Source organism: Urocitellus parryii, chromosome 11 (assembly GCF_045843805.1).
Source record: "Urocitellus parryii isolate mUroPar1 chromosome 11, mUroPar1.hap1, whole genome shotgun sequence".
Taxonomy (NCBI): Eukaryota; Metazoa; Chordata; class Mammalia; order Rodentia; family Sciuridae; genus Urocitellus; species Urocitellus parryii.
The window spans coordinates 78,769,684-78,790,911 of NC_135541.1; the positions used below are offsets into that span (position 1 = coordinate 78,769,684).

The following is a 21,228-nucleotide window of genomic DNA, read 5'->3' on the forward strand; positions in this document are numbered from 1 at the left end:
ATAAGAGAGATAGGAGAAATTATTTCTCAGGCCTGTTCTCCTAAATCTTTTGTTTTCTTGTGAACTGTCACTTGGTTGGCAGGGACACAGTTGAGGCAGAAGAGGAAGGAGTGTGCTTGCAACTAGGAGCCAGTGGTGGCCAGCTTCTCATGCTCCAGGGCAAAATACCCAAAGGAAGAAGAAATGCACACCACGTGTTTCTTGGCAGACAAGAAAAGGTTTCCTAGAATACCACTAAAAATATAGTATGTGCCTGGAGAAGGTTTTAATTAAAAGCTTAAAAATAGATTGAGGCTTCATGAGAAGGAAAGAGCAATAGATAGACTTTGTCCATCCATTTCCTCATTCCTTCATTCATTTTCAATGAACTTTTATTGTTTCTTTACTGTGTCCTGGACAATGTGCTTGGGCTAGGGATATGAGTTAGGGAAGTCTGTCCTTGATGACCTGAAGGAGTCCTTAGTCTAAGAGAAAAGTGAAATGTAAAATGAAGTGCACATTCAGGAGCACAAATCATAGGAAGAATTTTCAGAAAATAGAAGTCAGATTGATCAATGTTTTTTCTTTTTCTCTAGGCCTCAAATATATAAAGACCTTCTCCTTGCCTCAAAAAAAAAAAAAAAAAAAAAACCTGAAGCAAAAGCCAATCCAAACATGGGGAGGGGTGGGCAAAGCTTCTCGTGGGGGCTCTTTCCATGAAAAGCTGAAAGATGAGGGGGCAGGAGAAGAGGAACAGGAAGGAGATTTTAGGCAGAGGGGAAAGAGGAAATACCTTTATAGAACCTTAAAGAGAGAGATGTAAATTCACTTACTTTAAGGACAAATAAAGTAATACAAATGAACCAAGTAGTCTAAGTAGAGAAAGCCAACAGCAAAAGCATGGTGACATATGTAACAGCAGAAGGGAACAACTGCTTTTGAGGGGGACAGCAGTCCTCAGCCCCCACCGTTGTTGCCATTAGTGAACATACACCCAGTGCCGCCATAGTACTCACATCTCAAGAATAAGCACACACAAAATTCTAATGTAAAATTCACCAATTTTAAAAGGTGGCTAACTAATTAAAATTTCAAATTTGTTAAGACAAATACCACCAGGTTTGCTTAGTGGATTGGGCATGCATCACCAGTTCGCCTCCCTATGGGGTGAGCAAGAGTGTGGAAAGTTCTCAAGAAGGCCAATGTTAAGTCCCTACTACATTCAGGAAAAGGGTCCAGCTTCTAAGCATGATAGAAAACATCCTCCTGATGTGGCCTTTCATATTTCTCCATTCTCAATCTACCACTCTATCCCCAGAATCGATGCTCTGTTCACGCTGACTGCTTACAATTTACTTCAAGAGACCCATATTCTGTCACTTCATCCCTCTGATTCCTTGCAGTGAGTTGAGTAGTGCCCCTTCAAAGGATATGTCCAAGTTTTAGTCCCTGGAACAAATAAATATTCCTTTTTTTGGAAAAAGGGTCACTGTGATTGTAGTTAAGACTCTCAAAATGAGATCATCTTGGATTTGGAGTGGGCCCTAAATCCCAATAGAAAGTATCTTTGAAGAAAGAGAAGAGAAAAGGAAGGGGAAATACCCAGGGAACGCTGCAAATGTAGCCTCGTGGAGACAGAGCTTGGAGTTCTGATGCCACAGGCCAAGGAATGTCTAGAGTCATCAGAAGCTCAAAGTTGCAGAGAAGGATTCTCACCTCAAATCTTCAGAGGGAGGTTGGCCCTCAGGAAGCCTTGCTGGCTTCTGGCCCCCATAACTATAAGAAGTGATTTTGGGCCACCACATTTGTAGTAATTGTATGGCATTCCTAGGAAATCAATGAACTCCTTAACCATTGGCCATCCTTGCCTGGCTTCCTCTCCCAAAGTTCCATATCTGACTTCTGGAAACCTACTGGCGGCCCCATCACCCTGCTCCTGTCTGTGAAAGCACTTACTAAACATGTTATTGGGTGGTATTCAGCCCCTCACACAAAGCAGCACCTGAGTGTTAAACACCCTCACAGCAAAGGCGAGCAACTTTGTCTCAGATCCTCAGAACCCCTATGTGCCCCACGTGCTCAGTAGTTGTTTGTGAAGTTGTCTGAATCGATTGTTATTTTCAATGTTTGAAAGTTCACCTAGTCATAGTTACTTTTATGACCTACATTTCTTCTCTAGCACATGGTCTAAGAGCTGTAAATTAATATAGAAATATAGTGAAATAAGAATTTATATTTTTTATATTTTAGAAATGTTACTGGACACTAAAATAAGTAAAGACCATGAAAATGGCTAAAAACTCCAATCTAGATTTGTGCCTTTAAAGAGGAAGATTATGGTCACTGCTGAAGAAAAATGCAGGGATTTGTGTGTAACCATCAGGTCAATAAAAGTCAATAAAAGTCAATAGTGTGATGTGCTTGATAAAACAAACCACCAAACAAAGGATCAATGAAGAAGCAAACACACAGGAAGTAATGTCGTGCATGGTTCATTATCTTTGGATTAAAGCTGAGGTGCTTTTCTCTCTTTGATATACTTTAATAACTCTATTAAGAAAGCACTTCATGGTTCATACAATTACAGAATTTTAAAAGTTGAAGAAAGCTTACAGAAATCCCAGCTGCTTCTAAACTATATTCCATGAATTCTTAGGAAATTGTAGAGAACCTTCTAGTGCCTTTATGGGAGGAATGTGTGGAGGCAGCAGTGCATTATTTGATTGTATGTTATAGTGCTGGTTACTTAATTTAGAGCCTAGTGCAAAATGAATGCATGGAGCTCCATGTTAAGATTCATTACGATTTACGAGGCCATGACAGCAGTAAAAAAACCCAGTCTGGGGCCCTGTGTGATTACAAGGTGCACATGCATGAAGCTGGCCCTTTATGGTAGGATCTCCATTTTAGAAAGTTACTTGGGCAATGACATAAAGAATGAATGGATCACAATTGGCTAGAGTAGAGGTTATTAAGAATTTTTTTTTATTAGTAATGCAGTCTAGTAACGATAGGGGCCTGCACTAAGTTCTTGTAAATGGGAGTAAAGTTTTATCATCCTTAAGTAACACTTCATATGATCATTCAATTTTACTGTTTAATCTTCTCTATTTTAATTGTATTTGTAAGAATCTTAAAGTTTTATTTGAAACACCATAAGGCTTCATGAAATAAAAGAGACCCAATAAGAAAACTTTATAGGGTAAGGAAAACAAATTACAAGAATAAGTTAAAGTGCTTGAAATTCTGTTAAAAATAGCCCAACTGAATTAGTGGGTGCCACGAAGTTAAACCTAATAGCAACAAATATAAGAACACAGAGACCATTAGGAATCCTTAAATATAAGAAATATGCCTGATTTTTGTGTGGTGGCTTCCTTTAGTGCTTGTTGTCTAATGGGTGCACTATGATCTCCTTTTCCTTCTTAAAAAGCCATTAGTACTTGAATTATGCCATGGCCACTTGAATGGCAAAGGACCATGCTGAAAATCAACATTACACTTCTGGGAAACTAAAGAGATCTCAAATACCCCAAACAAAGGGCCTAGGTTACAGGACCTGAAACTCTGCATTGTCAGGCAGTCCAGGCATGCTCTTTAATTTGCTGGCTGCACTGGGGGGCTGGTGGGGTGGGCAGTGAGGCAGAGAAGACCAGAGAGTACACCTGAGGAGCATCTCTGGCTCCAGTATACCAATTGTGTGACTCTGGCCAAGTTATTACACTTCTCTGAGCTTCCATTTTCTCATCTTTTATTTAGGGTATTATAATAGTATCCATGACATACAACTATGAACTCTGAAGATTAAATGTAATCTATGTTCTCAGTCCTGGCACATATAGTAGAAGGAAATAAATTAATATTCAACTGTTCACACAAATAAAGTGTACTCTTTTAATGAAAAATAACAATAGTCTTGAGTTTATGGGTTTTAAAGAGTATGTAAGGATTGTACTGAAGTTGGCTGCTTGGGATTCTACAGCTGTGCTGTACAGAATACTGAGGACATGAGAAGCCACAGACTCGGCTAGGGACAGGAATCTACCAGACAACACCTATGATTCCAACTCAGTTGCCTCCATGTCCACATGCATGACAGGGATGTGGGCTTGTTCATGGTGTGCAGCATGACTTCCTAATCTTTCAGGATGTGTGTGGATCCCCTTCAGGCAGCATCTCCAACCATAAGAGTAAAAATTTTCTCAAGTTAATATTAGAGTGATGAAAGGGCTCAGAAGGAGGTCAGATGGGTGGCTTCTAGCTAAATGTCACAGTGTATCCCCATTATTTCTCTTAGTTCTATTAGAATGATCGGAAACAGTACAAATGCTTGATTTATTTAACAAACTAGAGCTTTTTATTCAGAACCATCAGTCAGTGCTTAATCTTGAGTATTTCTTTTTATGAATAGGTGTACTTTGAGACTATAGATCTATTAAAGGACAAGAACAAGGCATTTATTTAAAACTCTTAGCTTTAAATAATAAGCATTTAATATATAGCTGTAGTCATTTCAACCAATAAATACAGTTTCTTGACTCCTATTATGTTCATGCTTTATAGCAATGAGGTAGCTAAAATTTATATGTGATAAGATTTATAATGGAGGTGAGCTAAGGATGCACAAATAACAATAAAATCAGGCTCACTTTTAACCTTTTAAAGTAGTACATTACCCAGGCCTTTGGGGATCAGAATAAGGGTAGTGACACATTAAATGTGGGTTCCTTTCTAGGTGCGGCACTAAAGGGACATAGTAGTAAAAACTACTAAATGTATATCTGCTCTCCATTGTTACCACAGTTGGCAATTCTAAACACCATTCATGATAACACTTTCCTGCCCTCCTTTTCATTGATTTTGGCAGAACACATTCTTTGAGGAGAGATGCTACAGTCCCCACTCCTACTCCTTATCACTCCTCCAGGGAGAGGTTGAGTTAAACCCCTTCCTTTAAAACTGTGCAGTCTTATGAGCTCTTTGTAACCAACAAAATGCAGTAAATGTAATACTATGAGCTCACAGCAAATGAATTTCTGCCTAGGTCACTGGAACACTTGTGCTTGGAGTCTTGCAGGAAGTCAGACTCCCTAGGGCTGCCATTCTGTAAGAAAGCCATGAAAATGTTATGTGTAGGCAGTCTCCGTTTTCACCTCCTCCCAGTCCAGATGTAGAAGGAAGGGTGAATGACCAATCCTTCAGTGGATGCCCAGCCCTAGCTTTTTTGTTTGTTTTGAATCAGCTTTTGACTTTTCCCAATTGAGACTAGAAACATCATAGAGCAGAGATGAGATGCAGCCACACTGTGCCTTTTCCAATTATTTGATCTAAGGAGTCTGTGAGTATAATAAAATGGTGTTTCAAGACAACTTTGGGGTGGTTTGTTATGGAGTAATAGTAAATGGAACATTACTTTAAGTTGAAATAATTATTGCAATTACTGAGTGTTACAAGATTCAGATTAGTATATTTTTATATATAATCTTCATAAATATTGCATGGAGCTCCTAGCCATACATTTGTCCTTGGCACATGGACTCAGCTATGCTTATCTGTCTTAAAAGCAGGTTTATGGAGAGGTTGGGAACCACTCGAGTAGTTTTTGGCTAAAGTTAATGTCTCCAAACCCTGTGGAGCTGCATTTAAACAGTAGGTTTGAGAGGAAATACACAAATTGGATAGAATAATGATTGTAAAGATAAAGAATGAAAACTCAAATTATTTCAATTCTTCCAACCTATGTGACTACTAAAGAATTTTTATTCATGTCTAAAACTTAAATAAATGAAATTATGTGAATGCACAGTATTTTTGTTGAGTAAGTGCAAGTTTTAGTTCATACATGAAATTCTATACTGAAATTTTATATCTTTTACATTACAATATATTATGTCATATAAATATAAAAACTATTATTTGAAACATTTTAAAATCACATATTCTGAAACTATATTAAGACTGACAAGAAGAAATAAAGTAATGATTATTATCACATAACTTACTGAAAAAATTTTTTCATCTAAGAGAAGGGATACTAAAAATGATTTTCTCTGGTGTCAAATATGCTAGATTGTATCATTGAACATGGAAAGATTAATTTCAATTAAAAAGATGAGACAAAACTTCAAATTGAAGATCCATCTTACTCTCTTCAAAAAGAACATTCTTTTTTAATACCAGAGCATCTGAAATCCCAGCAATTAGCAAATTTCCTACACCCATGCCTCCTACATAGGAAACATATATTGTAACACCAAAGTAAAAAAAAAAAAAAAAAAAAAAAAAATTCTAGATGTGGACTTCTCCAAAGTGCTGGCAGGCAGGTTGCTGGCATGTGATCCACACTATCAAGCATGCTCCTGCAGTTGACACAAAGCTGATAAAAGTGAGGCATCCATTCCCCTCAGCAGGGTGGTAGCAGTGCAGATGCAGGCAGGGAGAGAAGAGGTACCAGGGCCCTGTAGTCACAGCAGGGTATCCTCGTCATATCCTTCCTGTGGTCTGCTTCTGGCTGATTCTCTCTGCCTAGGTTCTGCTGGTTTCTACTCATTCACAGAACCTCATTTTTCAGCTTGTCCTCTTACCTAATTTTGTCTAAATCACCCTGATTCACTTTCAGTTATTTATAGTAGAGACCTTTAAACTAATATGCAAAAAGTGAAGAGAATCTTGACAAGGTGAATATAGAAGTTGGAGACAAGAGAAATATTGTAGGCTGAGAGAAAGCAAAAGTATAGAAATCTAAAAAATATATTGCTTTTAGGAACTAGTAGAGGTTTAGTATAAACTGAGTTCACATGAACTAAGAACTGAGTTCCTGAAAAGGGTATTCTGAAATAAAGGGAGTGTCCCAGTCAGTTCTGGTTGCCAGAAAAAAAAAATGCCATATGATGGCTGGCTTTGACAACAGAAATTTATTTTCCCATAGTTTGGGAGACTGGAAGTTCAAAACCAGAGTGTCAACAAGGTCAGGTTCTGGTGAAGACTTCCATCTTGGCTTGCAGATGGCCACTTTATTGCTGTGTCCCTTCAAGGTAAAGAGAGATAGGAGAAAGCTCTCTGGTTTCTCTTTTATAAGGGCACTAATCCCATAATAAGGGTTCCACCCTCATTACCTCATCAAATCCTAATTACCTCACAAAGTCCCACCTGAAAAAAATACTATCACACATATGAATTATGGGATCATAATTCGGTCCAAAACAAGAGCAAAATGAGATTTCATCCAGGGCCAGGCCTGCTTTATAGGCCACATGTCAGAGTGTGAAAGACTGGCAAGGAAAGGTTATAGGAAATTTTCATGCAAAGTGTCATGTGATTAAAACTTATTCTTCCAAAGTATTACTCCTGCTACAGGCTGCAGGCTGGACAGGGTGAGGAAAGAACTACATCAAGAAGTTTATTTGAGAGACTCCTGCATTAGCCAAGGCCAATAATGTAAAAGAGCTGGGTTCAAGCAGGAGAAGCACATAGGGGAGATAGTAGAATCTGTGTGTGAGAGATTTCAAATGTGGAATCAACAGAATTAGTCAGACATCTGGATGTGGGGGTGTGCAAAAGGGAGGAGTTGAGAATGACTCAGAGATCTCAGGGTTGGGTAACTGGGAGGGGAGGAATGCCAATCAGAGAACACACAAGCAAGGCTAGCATGGAGTAATGGCAAAATCATAATTTTGGTTTTTGAATTCTGGGTTTAAAGAGCTGATGGAAAACCAAATAGATATGTCAAGTTAGGTATAAAGCCTGGAGCTCAGGAAAGAGACTAAGGCCGGTGAAGGACTTTCAGGGTTCATTTGAAAAGACATGAAAGTGGGATGGATGAGATTGTCCTCAGGCAAGAAAAGAAGGTCAAGAATAGAAATTCCGTACACTGGTAGATGGTTTTCTTTCTGACATGGCAACAAAGCATTTAAATGAGAGAGAAAGCAAATTTTTTTTTAGTATAAAATGTTTTCAAAATCTTAAAAAGAGAAAAGCAGAGATAGCAGATGAATGGTTCAGATTATTCATACCATTGAGATGGCCATCAAAACAAGAATCTGAAGAGGCCCTTGATAAAATCGCTGGTAGATTAAATTTGAGGATTGGTTTCAGCAGACTGTGAGTGTGTGTTTTGGGAGGAGGAATATACCTGTGCTGTAATTGGCTCATAAAGTGAGGAAGTATAAATTAGTCTTTCTAGAAGTTTCCTTTGAGGATGAGATAGTAGCTTGAACTAACAGAAAAATTTTGCATGATTGTTTTGGTGTTTGAAAGTGGAAATTTTAAGGAGAACATATTTCTTTATAGCATCCACTAATATTACAAGCCCCACAAAGAGAAAGAAAGCAAGCAGTTAAAAATATTATCTGTAAAGTGCTCAGCACAAAGTGCTAAATAATGATTATTATTTTATATACTAAATTGCTGTATTATTATAGACGAATTTTAACTTGTTATTTGAAGCTCTCCATTCCCCTTCCAAGATTTTCCTTAAATGGAATAAACAAATAAATAGCTCAAAGCAGACTGTTCATGCAAAGGTAACCTTTATAGTAATATAATAGAAGAGGTGCCAAGAAAGCTCCTGGATTTCAACTACATCCTCAACCAAGAAGGAGTTTAATAACTGAAGTTACAATGCTATAATTTGCTTCCTACATATTGAAGGTACTAAAAAATGCAAATGTATGTGACATGGGGAGGTTCACAGAAAATAATACATCATGCTATTAATCTCTTGCTGTGCGTTAACTTATTAGCTCCTCTCTAGTTACAATTAGATGAAAATGGTGTGGCAGCCACAGAAGTAAGTTGCTCTGATCTCCTTCTTAGAAATATAGTGTCAAAAAAAAAAAGAGGAAGGAAAGAAGGAGAGAAGGAAAGAAAGGAAATGGTGTTCTTCTGCTATAAGCTGAGCTTTCACCTATAGTTAGCTCTCTTGGTTGGTAAAAGCTCCCTGCTGGCCTGGTTCCTAGAAGCCTGGGGAAAGAGAGGGTTTTATCTGAATGAAGTAGAAATGCCTAAAATGCCTTGGCAGATGGTGGAGGAAGGAATTAAATGGCTCAGAGAAGTGTGCATTGCTGCAATGTATGTATCACATGAATTTTGAAGATCCACCAGAGGATTATGTGTCACGGGAATACCTAGTAGACACACTGCTCACTGAGGCCACAGGAATATAATGTTGAGAGGGACACCAGCATCACTCAGAAGTCCACAGGGGGCTTTTCCCTGCAGGTCAGAGCTGATGGTAGGAGAGGCTATCTCAGAGCTGAGCTTCTTGAAACTAATGGGGTCTACAGAGTCTCTGAAGAAATGAAAGCCAGGTGTCAGTGCTTAACCACCAGAAGCTAAAAACTAGGGTCATCAATCATCATAAGAAAGAGCAAGTCCAGAGTGACAGCCAAAGGAGTTAAGCACAGAAAGTTCTAGAGATGGTTTGTAGAATATTATCATTTTCTAATATACAGGGAGTCAATAAGACTACTGAATATATGTCATCATAAGAAAATAAGAATTTATGAGTTGAGGGTACATGTCTCAAGAAAAATGTTTCAGGCTTTGCACAGTTGTCAAACCCAAATGACTTCATCAGCTGAAGAGGCAATAGGTCCCCAGAGGTACACACTGCAATGATTTCCCCAGTTCTTCCCCCAAATTACCTATGACCATTTAATCAGTCATTTATATATAGGGGAAAAGAGAATACCTATATATTTTGAGAACTACTAGACACAAGGAATAAGTGGCTATTGATACCTGGATACCTAAATCAGTGTCATCATAATCCCCATTAGAGTAGAAATATATGTGGACTAGGTGATTAATGAGTCTAGGCCAGCATGTGACTCACAGTGGGCCTACTGAATTTGTTAACACATCTGTTAATACATCTCTAATAGTAAATGGAATAACCTCTTATTGGGGAAATTCAACTGGAAGCCCCTGAATCTGCACCCTCCCATTCCCTGCAAGATAGTAAATAAAAAACAATGTTGTGTTAGAGGAGGGAGGACAGTTAATATTAAATGCCACTGTTTAAAGTCTCAAGAATATAGCAGTGGTGGTTCCTATCTCATTTCCATTCACCACATGGGACAGGTCCTGGAGAACAAGTGTAGCCTGTCAAATCTTGAGCCAGGTAATAGTAGTCTCATTTGTCTTCTGTATCCCACTCAAGAAAGAAAGCAGATGGGATAAAGCTCAGATGAACCAGAAAGAGGAAGGTCCTACGCCGCAGTTTATACCATATTAACTCCTCTACTCTCTGCTATAACATATCTGTACAGACATGAAAGTTTGCATGTCTCAAAGGATGTCTTTGACCTTTAATATTGAAGACAGCATGCTGAGGAGGCAAGATAAATAACTGATGGTTAGCAAACTGGAGGCCCTGGTAATTCACATGCATGTCAGGTTTGGGGAGATAAACCCTACAGTATTCAGGGCCCTAGGATTTCAGCAAAATTTTTAAGGATCCAGCTGTCAGTAGCATGCTAGACATTCCCTCCAAAGTAAAAGACGATGACTGCACCTTGTATCCCAACCACAAAGAAGAAAGTGCAGCATATGGTAAGGGCCTTTGAGTTCTTGGGGAAACAGCCTATGCCATGAATGCTACTCTGGCCAATATACTGGGTGCTCTGGTCTGAATATTTGTGCTCCCCAACTCATATTGAAACCTAATCCCCCCAAATTATGGTGTTAGCAGGTTGTTCCTTGATGAGGTCATAAAGGCTCTGATTATAAAGAGGCCCCAGAGAATCAGCTTATCCCTTCTGCCATGTGAGGACACAGCAAGAAGGTAACAGCCATGAACCAGGAAACAGCCCTCAACAGACACTGCCTGACAGAGATGATCTTGGAAATCCCAGCCTTCAGAACTAAAAGAAATAAATTTCCATTGTTGTTAAGGTACCTGTGTGGTATTTTGTTAGGGCAATACAAATGGGCTAAGATATGTGGTGACATGAAGAGCTGTGAGACCTGGAGGAGGGTAGGGCTTTGCAGAAGGCACAGGCTGTGAGGCATGCAGCCCTGCTGCAGAGAGTGCGACCCAGCAGACACTGAAACTTGAGGTTTCAGTGGTGGGAAAACACTGCCTGTAGCTCATGGTACAGGAGCGACTTACAATGCAGGCCCCAGGAATGCAAGAGCAAGGTCATGCCACCTGCAGCAGAGAATTACATGGTTTTTGAAAAGCAGGCTTAAGCATGGTACTGGGTCTATCTGACCTGAGCTGCTTGGTCCAAGATAATCAATGATCATGAATTCAGAGCTGTCCCATTATAAAATGGGTTCTGCTGGACTCTGTTAAAGTGGTAGTACCTACCATGAAGCTCTAATTAACTATAAGCACTGTGAATGCTTGTTATAATGAAATTATGCTGTCAATTATTGTACATTGCAAAGAAATTCAAGATATCTTAGTTGTCATCTTAAAAAGCAATTAAACTTCTTTAACTCCTTAAATAATGGGCAGAACATTAAAAATTAAGGATCATAAAAATAAAATATGCATTCACTTAAGATCAAAGTACAATTAAAATCCAATAATCCAAATCATTTATATTACTTTTAGCGCTTGAGCTACTTGGTTACCTGGAAAGTGGGACATGAGACAGGAATTTTTGAAGTGCATACATTTTTATAACTATCTTCCTCATTTATATTATGTAATATCCAATTAAAATCAACTAAGAGATTTTCTTTACCTACTGTGTGAGACACTACCCCCTGAGGATCACTCAAAATATGGCTGCCTTTTCTTTCCTGGGGGCATATCCCAGGAGGTAGTGTGATGTAAGAGACCAAATGTTGACTTTGGAATCACACTGATCTGGGTTGCCCTCCTGGGTCTAAAGCATAGTACCTGAACAACTTTGAACAAGTTAATTAGCCTCTAATATCTTCAATTTTGTTACCTGTACAATAAAGACAGCCATGCTTTTGTTTTGGCCACCCTGAAGATACACATATATAAAGGACCTAAGACAATGTTAGGCAATCAGTTGATTTTCAACAGATGGGGCTGTGGGACAGAGGTTTGAAACAGAGCCGCAGAACTGAATATGATGATGAGGCCTATGTACTTGGCTACATGTAGCCACATTGTCTGGGTCACCTGGTGATGATACTCAGACCTTGAAGTGCACATGGGAACAAGGGTTCCAGTTGTCAGCCTGACTTTCTTATTTCTGTGGTTTAAAAGAGATTGTCTAGAGATTTGTGCACAGCTCCAACTTTTAACCATCCTGGTATGGCTCAGCAGTTCATAGATTCCCAGCTCTTTGCCTACCTAGAAACTATAAATTTAATCTGACCCTGGTCTCATGGGCTCCTAGTTATAAGAAACTGGTTAAATCCAAATCTTTATCAAATTTGAGATTCTGTGACAATCTCCTTAAAGATTCCCTTCAGCTTTAGTTTCTCTGTCATTTTAATTCCCTCTTTACTCCCTAGCAGATGATTTTTAAACTTTAGGAGTTTATGTCAGGACATAGAGGCCTGACGCATTATAAGCATTCAGTTTCTCCACAGAATTGAATTAAATGCCAGCATTCTGAAGCACAGCTTTTGTCACATCATTTTTCAGCTCCACATTGCTTATTATCTCAAGTCATGGATCCTCAGGGTGGTTTACAAGGCCTTCCTCATTTACCTACTCTTGCTCATGCATAAATCCCACAACTCCCCACATACGTTTCCATTGTAAAGGTCCCCCAAGTTGTGTATTCCTGATTGACTCCATGTTTCTTGCTCTCTTCCTTTGCTTCTGTGGCCTACCTCACCTATAATGTACCCATACAAGTCATATCTACCTTCCAGAACCATTCCAAGTGCCACTTATTCCCTTAGCCCTCACCCCTGCTGCCTGTCTATAGTGGACAATGTGTGGCTCTCACTGTCATCACTAGATTAGCCAATGGTATAATTTGGCTGTGAGTGTCCCCCAAAAGCTCCTGTTAATGCAGGAATATTCAGAGATGAAATGATCCGATTATGAGAGTTTTAACAGAATCAGCCCATCCAACTTTGAATGGACTAAGGTATGGTAACTGTAGGCAGGTGGGGCATGACTGGAGAAAGACTCATCTCATGCTCTAGAAGGGCTCATCTTCCCTTTGCCAACCCTTCCCCTTTCTTTCTTTCCACTTCCTGGCTGCCATGAACAGGACAGTGTTCCTTACCATGTTCCTCTGCCATTCTGTTGTGTCTCACCTTGCACCCAGAATGAAGAAACCTACCAACCATGGACTAGACCTCCCAAACTGTGAGCCAAAATAAAACTTTTCCTCCTCTAAGTTGTTCTTGCCATGTATTTAGATCACAGCAACAAAAAGCTCACACTACTAGCAATCACATTTGATCTAGCATTCATTATCTACCATAATCAGGATAGACTTACCCAGTGGGTATGGTAGGGACAGTATCTAGGATCTTTGAAAATGTCTTCCAATTCTTTTAAAATCAGAAAGAAAATGTGAACTTTTTAGGCTGAAGAAAGTATCTATTATATAATATTTCAAATTTGCTTTTATAGCATGGCTATTGTAAAACATAATTTTAAATTTCTTTTTTAAGAGGGAAGGGTGCATAAAGGAATAGTATACCTAGGGTCTACAAAAGTTATAATGAACACCCCCTGGCTCTCTTATATTGCCCTATAATAGTATGTCTTCTTTTTCTAGTTAGAAAAAGAATGTGTGCCCTATCTAGAATTTGTCTATTCATAACTAGAGATATGAAAAATTGTGTTGTATATGTGTAATAAGAATTGAATGCATTCCACTGTCATTTATTTTTAAAAAATCAATTAAAGAAAATTTTTAAAAAAAGAATGTGTGAGCTGCTGCCAGTAGTCCTCATGCAGGAGTTTGCTAACACCTAAGAAAATACAGACATATTAATGGAATTCTGTGACATATTTTTCAATTCTTCAAAGATCCTAATAGAATAGTATAGTATATTTATCCATCACAGGCCTGAATATACTAACTAAAATGTCAATGCTCTTTGCTTTTAGCTAGAACTATTAAAACAGTTGACAACACTGGTTATCTCAGGTTGTTAAGTGGTTCTGATACATTATCTAAAGAGCTAAAATTTCTGTGATGTAGCTAGAAAACCTGATATCATTATAAAATCACATGTCCATCACAGAATTGCCAAATATAAGTGTCATTTATGGAAGTCTGGTAAAATTAGAGATGCAGAGTATCCAATGTCTTTAATTATAAACTTAACTGTCAATTACTATCTCTAGAATTTTAATAATTCTATGTGCACTATTTCAAAACAGCCTTATTATATTTTTATTATTATGGGTCACTGTGTAATATCTAGGCCTAAGTTGGTGTAGGAATCTAATGTATTTGATAGAGGATTTTAAAACATAAGAGTTCATGGAAGAATGTGAGGCAAGGGAGGGTGAATAATAAAAGGGGTACATGATAGTGAATATATTTGGAACCAGTGGGTACTTCATAGATGTCATTTTTGTACTTCCAACAATAACACTGAGCTAAAGATTGACATGAGAGATGTTCATTGACTAATAATAGTGGTATCAGCACCAGTAGTTCCATTAATAGTACAGTAGTCACATTGTGAGTAAACCTGCAATAAATATTTTTGATAGATCACCTACTAGACACTTAATCAAATTTTCTCATTTGAAATACACTTTAGTATTGAATTGCTCCTAAGTGGGATAACCGCTGGGTCTCACTAGCCATGGAAGACAAACACATAAAGGTAGCTCAGAGTGTATCTTTTTACCAACCCATCCTTCTCCTCCAAACACAATCCCCAACCACTCTCATGAAATGAATTGCTACAAGAAAACTGGCATGCATTCCCCAAATTCCTATGCCCCAGAATCTGTGCCATTCATGTTCCTATACAAAATTAAGTGGAAAAATCACTAACAGGAAAGGGTAAGCTGACTCCAGGCTGGTTGTACTGATTTACCACTTGACTCAGCAGCCTGTAAGCAGTGGTTGTTGCACAGGGGACCCTGAGAGCTTATTGTACAAGATGACCAGGTGGGAAGTAAAGGTAAAGTGATGCTAATGAGTAGTTACCAGTGACTAGGAGGACAGAGAGAAATGATGTTTTAGCTCCCCACTGATATTCTAGGAAACACTGAAATAAATTGTTTAATGTCTATAAACTCTTCCCCTTTCAGCATATTCATCTCTTTACAATCAGTCATGGCTGGAGGTGGATTCTCTGTCTGTATCCAAAACAGTTTGGGTAGTCTTGAGATTGGTTTGGACAGACAGAATAGAGTAGTGGTGCTGTTCAGGAAGTTTAGGAGCCTAACTCTCAAGACATCTTACGTCTTGGGCCTTTGCCCTGTTCGAAGGAAGCTCTGAGAGGCCATCAGGGAAAACAACCTGCAAGAAAGACCTCCCAGGAATGGAGAAACTCAGCTGTTCCAGCTGCCCCGCCTGAACCCGGACTCCAGCCAAATGACCAAGGAGAGAAACCAAGATAGACCACCAGGAAAACTGCAATAGCACCATTACTGTATTCTGTCTGTCCAAAAAATCCTGAGGAAAGGAGACCATTTTTTGAGGTTTAGGACAATTGGTAATGAAGTGACATAGAATGGAAAGAGGCCAGCAAATGTAGCTGACTCTCTTTCTTTTCTTTTAATATTAAAAAAAAATCTAATGCCAGAGTTGGAAGTGACCCAAGAGATGGTTTTATGTCTTTCCATCTTAGTGATTCAGGGGGTCAACTGGAAAGCCACCAAACAGGGTTATTTTGTTCTCAATTTTGAAATTCATTTGCTCTTAATTAGAAAACACATTACTCATTTCATATGAAAAGAAATATCATAAAGCTAATTTTAAATATTCTAATGTAATTTAACATTGAATTATAAATTTGATAGTTGAAGGTTAAGTAATCTTCAGGGTTTTTTTTCCCCCTGGGAAAACAAGAGTATTTGCAAAAATAGGAATAGGGATTTATTTTCCTGCAAGTTCTCAGGAAAGCAAAAGAAAACTCTGCAATCAAATTATCCTCAAAGCCTTAATTAAAGTCAGATGCTAAGGGAGAGTTCAAATTCCTTTATTTTATTTAGTAATCCATATACAGAAGCACCAGACAATATTCTTCAATTCTTATTCAAATGCATCTTCATAGGTTTCATTTATTTTTATTTATGTTTATATATGCTTTTCATCAGCACTTAATATATATCAAATACAGTCATAAGACCATCTCCACAAAGAATACTGACCACATGGCTATTTTCTCCTATTGACTTGCCCATCGAAATTCTAGCAAATTTTATTTCATGAAACTACATTAGTTTGAAGCACCCAACATTTCTATTATGAAGTTTTCCCAACGTATTTCTACTAAATCTTGGAAGAAATACATTTGTGTATAAGTTCAAATATAATGGCAAAACCTGACTACAAAGCCTACATTTGCAGCAGGAGTTACAATCAGAGTTGACATAGCAGCCAGCCACCTACTCTCTCTCTCTCTCTCTCTCTCTCTCTCTCTCTCTCACACACACACACACACACACATACACACACACACACACACACACACACACACACACACACACACACACACAGTAGGGAAGAGAGAAAAACAGAAGAGAACAGAATCTATTGTTCCAGACAGAGGAACCCATGAATGTAATGACAGGCAGGGATCCTAACTTTCAATCTGAACCACACTTAAAGGCAGAAGGTTTCCGAGTGCTGGAGTGTTTATTCAATGATTATTCTTTAAACTCACCTGATTTTCACCTTCATCTTTAAACTTTGCTGATGCTGGGATTGTACAGGAGGAGGAGGAAACTTAGTTGATCATGCACACATTAGGACTAGCTTGAATTAATGTTTCCTATCTGGAGCATTCAGAATCATTGTCACAAGAAAATTTGTGGTATATATTAATCTATAAAATAGGTGTAATAAAAGCATATGTTTCAAGAAAGTTTTATGTGGATTCAATAAGTTAGCATAAATAATTATTAACTAACAGTGACAAATAATAAAATTTAAAATTTAATAATATGTAAGAATTAGTAAAGTATGAAATTAATAGTGAAGCAATTAATGCTGGACACATAGTAAATGCTCAATAAATGTCTGCTATAATAATTATAGTTAACCATTACAATGAATACCTCCAAGTCTTTCTTACAGACTTTCTTACAGACTAGAACAGTATGTTTTATAATGCATAAGTTGCTAAAACAAATGCTTGCAGGTGGGCAGCAGACATGAGCAAGATACAACAGTCATTAATATGGCATTATGGAAAAATGTGGATATGTAACCGATGTGATTCTGCAACTTGTATTTGGGGTAAAAATGGGAGTTCATAACCCACTTGAATCAAATGTATGAAAGATGATATGTCATGAGTTATGTAATGTTTTGAACAACCAATAAAAAAAAGATTCTTCCAGTACATAGGAGGATAATGTCTTCTCCCACAATCACATATTTTAAATACTATTTTGATGAACTAAAAAGACCAAGTATTTTGTTCTTGTTACATTTTAACCACCAATGGTGAATGCTGGTTTACACAGTAACATCTAATTTCTACTAATGCTGAAATATTCATGCAACAATAATTGGAGTCAAAGAGCATTCTGGAATTTGTCTTCCATTATTGGCTTGATCACATATTTATAAGCAGAGATATATTTGCAATTCATGCAAAAACACAAATATAAACATGGGATTTAGATGTAATGGCAATGAGGGAAAAGCATTTTGTGACTTCTGATTTGCTTCTTTTTAAACCTTCATTTTAAGGCAGGGTGTTTTATATTCTAGCAGGGGTAGAACATGAAGTTAAGTAACTTTGTGAATAGTAAAGAATGTACATGGGTTAGCATATTTCATATTGAACCAGAGTCACCTTATACCATGAGAAGAAAGCTGAGCTTAGAGGTGAGAGAAATCAAGAGCAATAACAGCAATTAGACCCAGAGAGTGAAGTGAGAAGGCAAAAGAGGAATTGTGAGAGACAAACTTTACAAGTTAGTAGGCACTAGAAGAAGAAGTGGATCTCCACAACTCTATTCCCCCCCCATCTTCTCTCTAAAAATCCAGGAAGTGAAGGATAGAATTAACTTGGCTTAAAAACCTTAAAATGTTAAAATGCATCCTCTATGGCCTCTAACATTATCTTGCCATTGTAAATGTTATGTTCCATGATTTATTCCCCCCTTTAAAATGTCTTTCTGCTTTGCAACATTTGTTTATTTGTTTCCATCTCTACAAGAAATGTTACAGGCACTGCTAGAGATTCTCTCTGTTTTAGTGGTAGCTGACTTGATTGCATTAGAAACATCTCCATCATCAAACAGCTCTTGGAGGTTAAAAATAATCCTAAATTTTTCCAAATCATTAGAAATAATCAAATTTGGTTTCAAATTGGGCCTGAGTCTTAACAAACCTCTTGTTAATAAGCTGAAAGCAGAAGGAAGTAGATAATGGCACCATTGGAAAGAACACCAGAAGGCACTTAAATTCTCTTAACTTCTTTTTGGAGTTCATGGAAAATCCTCTTGAGAACTCCTTGGTGTCCAACAGCAAGATGCATGGAATATCCTGCTGCTAGAGGCACAGGCAGATGACAAGAATATTGGGGGTCAAGATGCTCCTGCTTCCTTATCTTGCCTATCGATAACACACTCAGCTGTGACCACTTATTTTTGCTTCAAGTTCCTAAGATGGCTGCACTTGGGCTTGGCTCTTACCATAAAAATGATGCAAATGCTCAAAAATAAAGGAGAAACATAATTTCTAAAAATATTTTTGTTAGTGCTATGAGGAAATACTAAAACACAGATTGTGATACTATGATGAAATAATTACCAACAACAAAAGAGCTTTCTAAAAAAAAGAGTATCCCTTCTTCACCCAACCAAGGAATTTGAGAGCTTGAGTAGGCAGTGAAGAGCCTAGATAGTTCTCTTAATTGCACTGTTACAAGTTCATGGGAAGTGCTACAGAGCAAATTTGTCTCCATTAAGTCCTATTTAACACAAAGACAAATATATGCACAAATAGAAATGCTACTGGCTATATTTTTTAATACAACCAATTACCCACACACAGCCTCATGAGAGTCAACCGACTTTTAATTTTATCCACCGTGTAAACAACAATTATTAGAAATGAATCGAATGGCCAATAGAAAGCTATTAATGTCTTTAAGTGACTTTTGTTATGGCAAGGAAAAGAATTTGTGCATTGGAAGGATGAACAGAAATACACACTAAAACAGGTTTTTAATCCTTACTTACTGTCAGATACATGGCTGCATAGACACTGAGAGCTGCTTCTTTGGATGGGAATGTTTTCCTTGCTCTCATGATGAGATCCGGGTTGCCAGTGCAAGCTTCTTCCCCACTGATGAACTGTGTGTACTGCTGGCATCCAAGTGCTGTGTAGTTGGGCTTACACAGGGCAAGAAAATGTGGAGCCAGATTTCCTGTAACAACTTGTCCAGCATTTACAAAGATATCTGTAGCAAATAATCCAAAGGTATAAATTCCTGAGGAAGAAAACAAACAATTTTAGCTCTTTGTTGTTGTTGTTGTTTTTTTTGCTGTTGTTATTGTACCTCAATTTACATTAAACCAAGATGAAATATCTTAGGAACAGTAAAATTCTCCATATATACATACACCGGGTTCTATTTATTTCACTCCTCCCTAGTTTCTTCCTTGGCTTTCTGGACTAGTGGGAAGTATTAAATTATTTAACATACTGAGCTGTCTACCTCTGGCTACATTTTAATGCCTCACAGGTTTATAAGATACAAAAGAAGAAAATATATTCTAAGACTGTTTGAGTAATGCTAGTTTTAAATGGAGCCACGTATATCTTGAGAGGGTATAGTCTATCATGTTTTACTAATGTTACCAATCTTTATATTTTCCCTGCTTTTGAAAACATTTTTTTTATCTCACTAACATAAAGCAAAGCAGTTGTTTTCCTTGATTATGTCTCTTCAGCCCATTCAGACTGATATTAACTCTGCTGGAGGTGCCAATTAGCAGTAAAATCCAAAGCCATCAGTTTTCATTTAAATATCATGGAAAATCTTAAATAAAGCAGAATGCTTTCAGATGAAGCTTTGCATTGCCTTCAGAAACACTTTAAAAGGTACAGAACATCTTATCTTCTATGGATTGGCTTTCTACCAAATGTGGGGCAATTTAGTAAATAATAAAAAAATCAATATAATGATTTGTCAATTATCTTTACAGTATTAAAATTTATTTACTCTGGTCACCTGGAGGTATAAAATTAAGTACATAGATTTTTTTCCCCTCCTGTTATAAGAACTTTCCAATTTACTTGAATACCAAAAACATTTTCTAAATTCAATGTCATTTGTCATTATTGTCAAAACTTATTTTTCTACTTAGGCAAGATAAATTCTTTGCCAATGATTTCAATTAAACTTAGATGCAACTTTCAAGGTGTGATGCTGACGTAATTCATTCTTTCATAATTTTGGAAATAAAATCCATGAGAACCTCTTAAAACTTGACAAAATTCTTCCTAAAACAGTTGGCTCATTAAGAAGTCATCTGATTTTATTATAAAATTTAGATGCTTTTCTTTTTAGTCACATATTTCTGGATTGTTTATTTCCAAAACCTTTTAATCATTACTAACTGTCATGTGGGAAATCATGAAAGTTGTGCAGGATCAAATAATTTTCCAGTATTAGGTACATGGCTAGGTCCTTTTAATTTTTACATTATGTAAGATTTATGCATGAAAATTTATGCACAAAAATATGCACATAGCAAATCTCGTATGTGTATCCAAATGTCAATGACACAAAGACATTAGTTTTCCTTTTATCCTGAACTTCTGAAAGGAAACAATAAGAATACCTTTCTTTATATTTCATCAGCATTCCATGAATCTCAAAAAGGAAAGGCTATGAAAAGCAGAATTTTGAGAGGCAGAGAAATAAGAGAACTGAGCTCCATAAGATACTAATGTACACAATCTCTCCTTCCAAAACCTCAGGGCCAAGCACAGGAGTCTAAATTACAAGCTCTCTTCATCCGTACTCCTTTGAAATCTAGGCTAAGGTGTACTCATTTTATTTGACTAAATCATTCTTTTTATCTAGTGTAATAGGTCTTCCTGTTTAAAATAGAAATATTTGATAAGCATATGGAAAAGTCTCTTGATACTTGTGAAGTTTCCAAATGTCCTTCAGAAATATCAGTGTATCACGCCC

The 21,228-nt window shown here is 37.4% G+C and overlaps 1 protein-coding gene across 1 annotated transcript in view; it reads right to left on the reverse strand.

Moving 5' to 3' along the window:
* Window positions 1–21,228, reverse strand: part of Plppr5 (phospholipid phosphatase related 5) — a 105,636-nt gene that overhangs the window by 41,272 nt on the left and 43,136 nt on the right. The window contains exon 3 of the mRNA XM_077791434.1: window positions 19,265–19,515. Within this exon, the coding sequence (XP_077647560.1) occupies window positions 19,265–19,515 (251 nt within the window). The remainder of the gene's footprint in view (window positions 1–19,264; window positions 19,516–21,228) is intronic.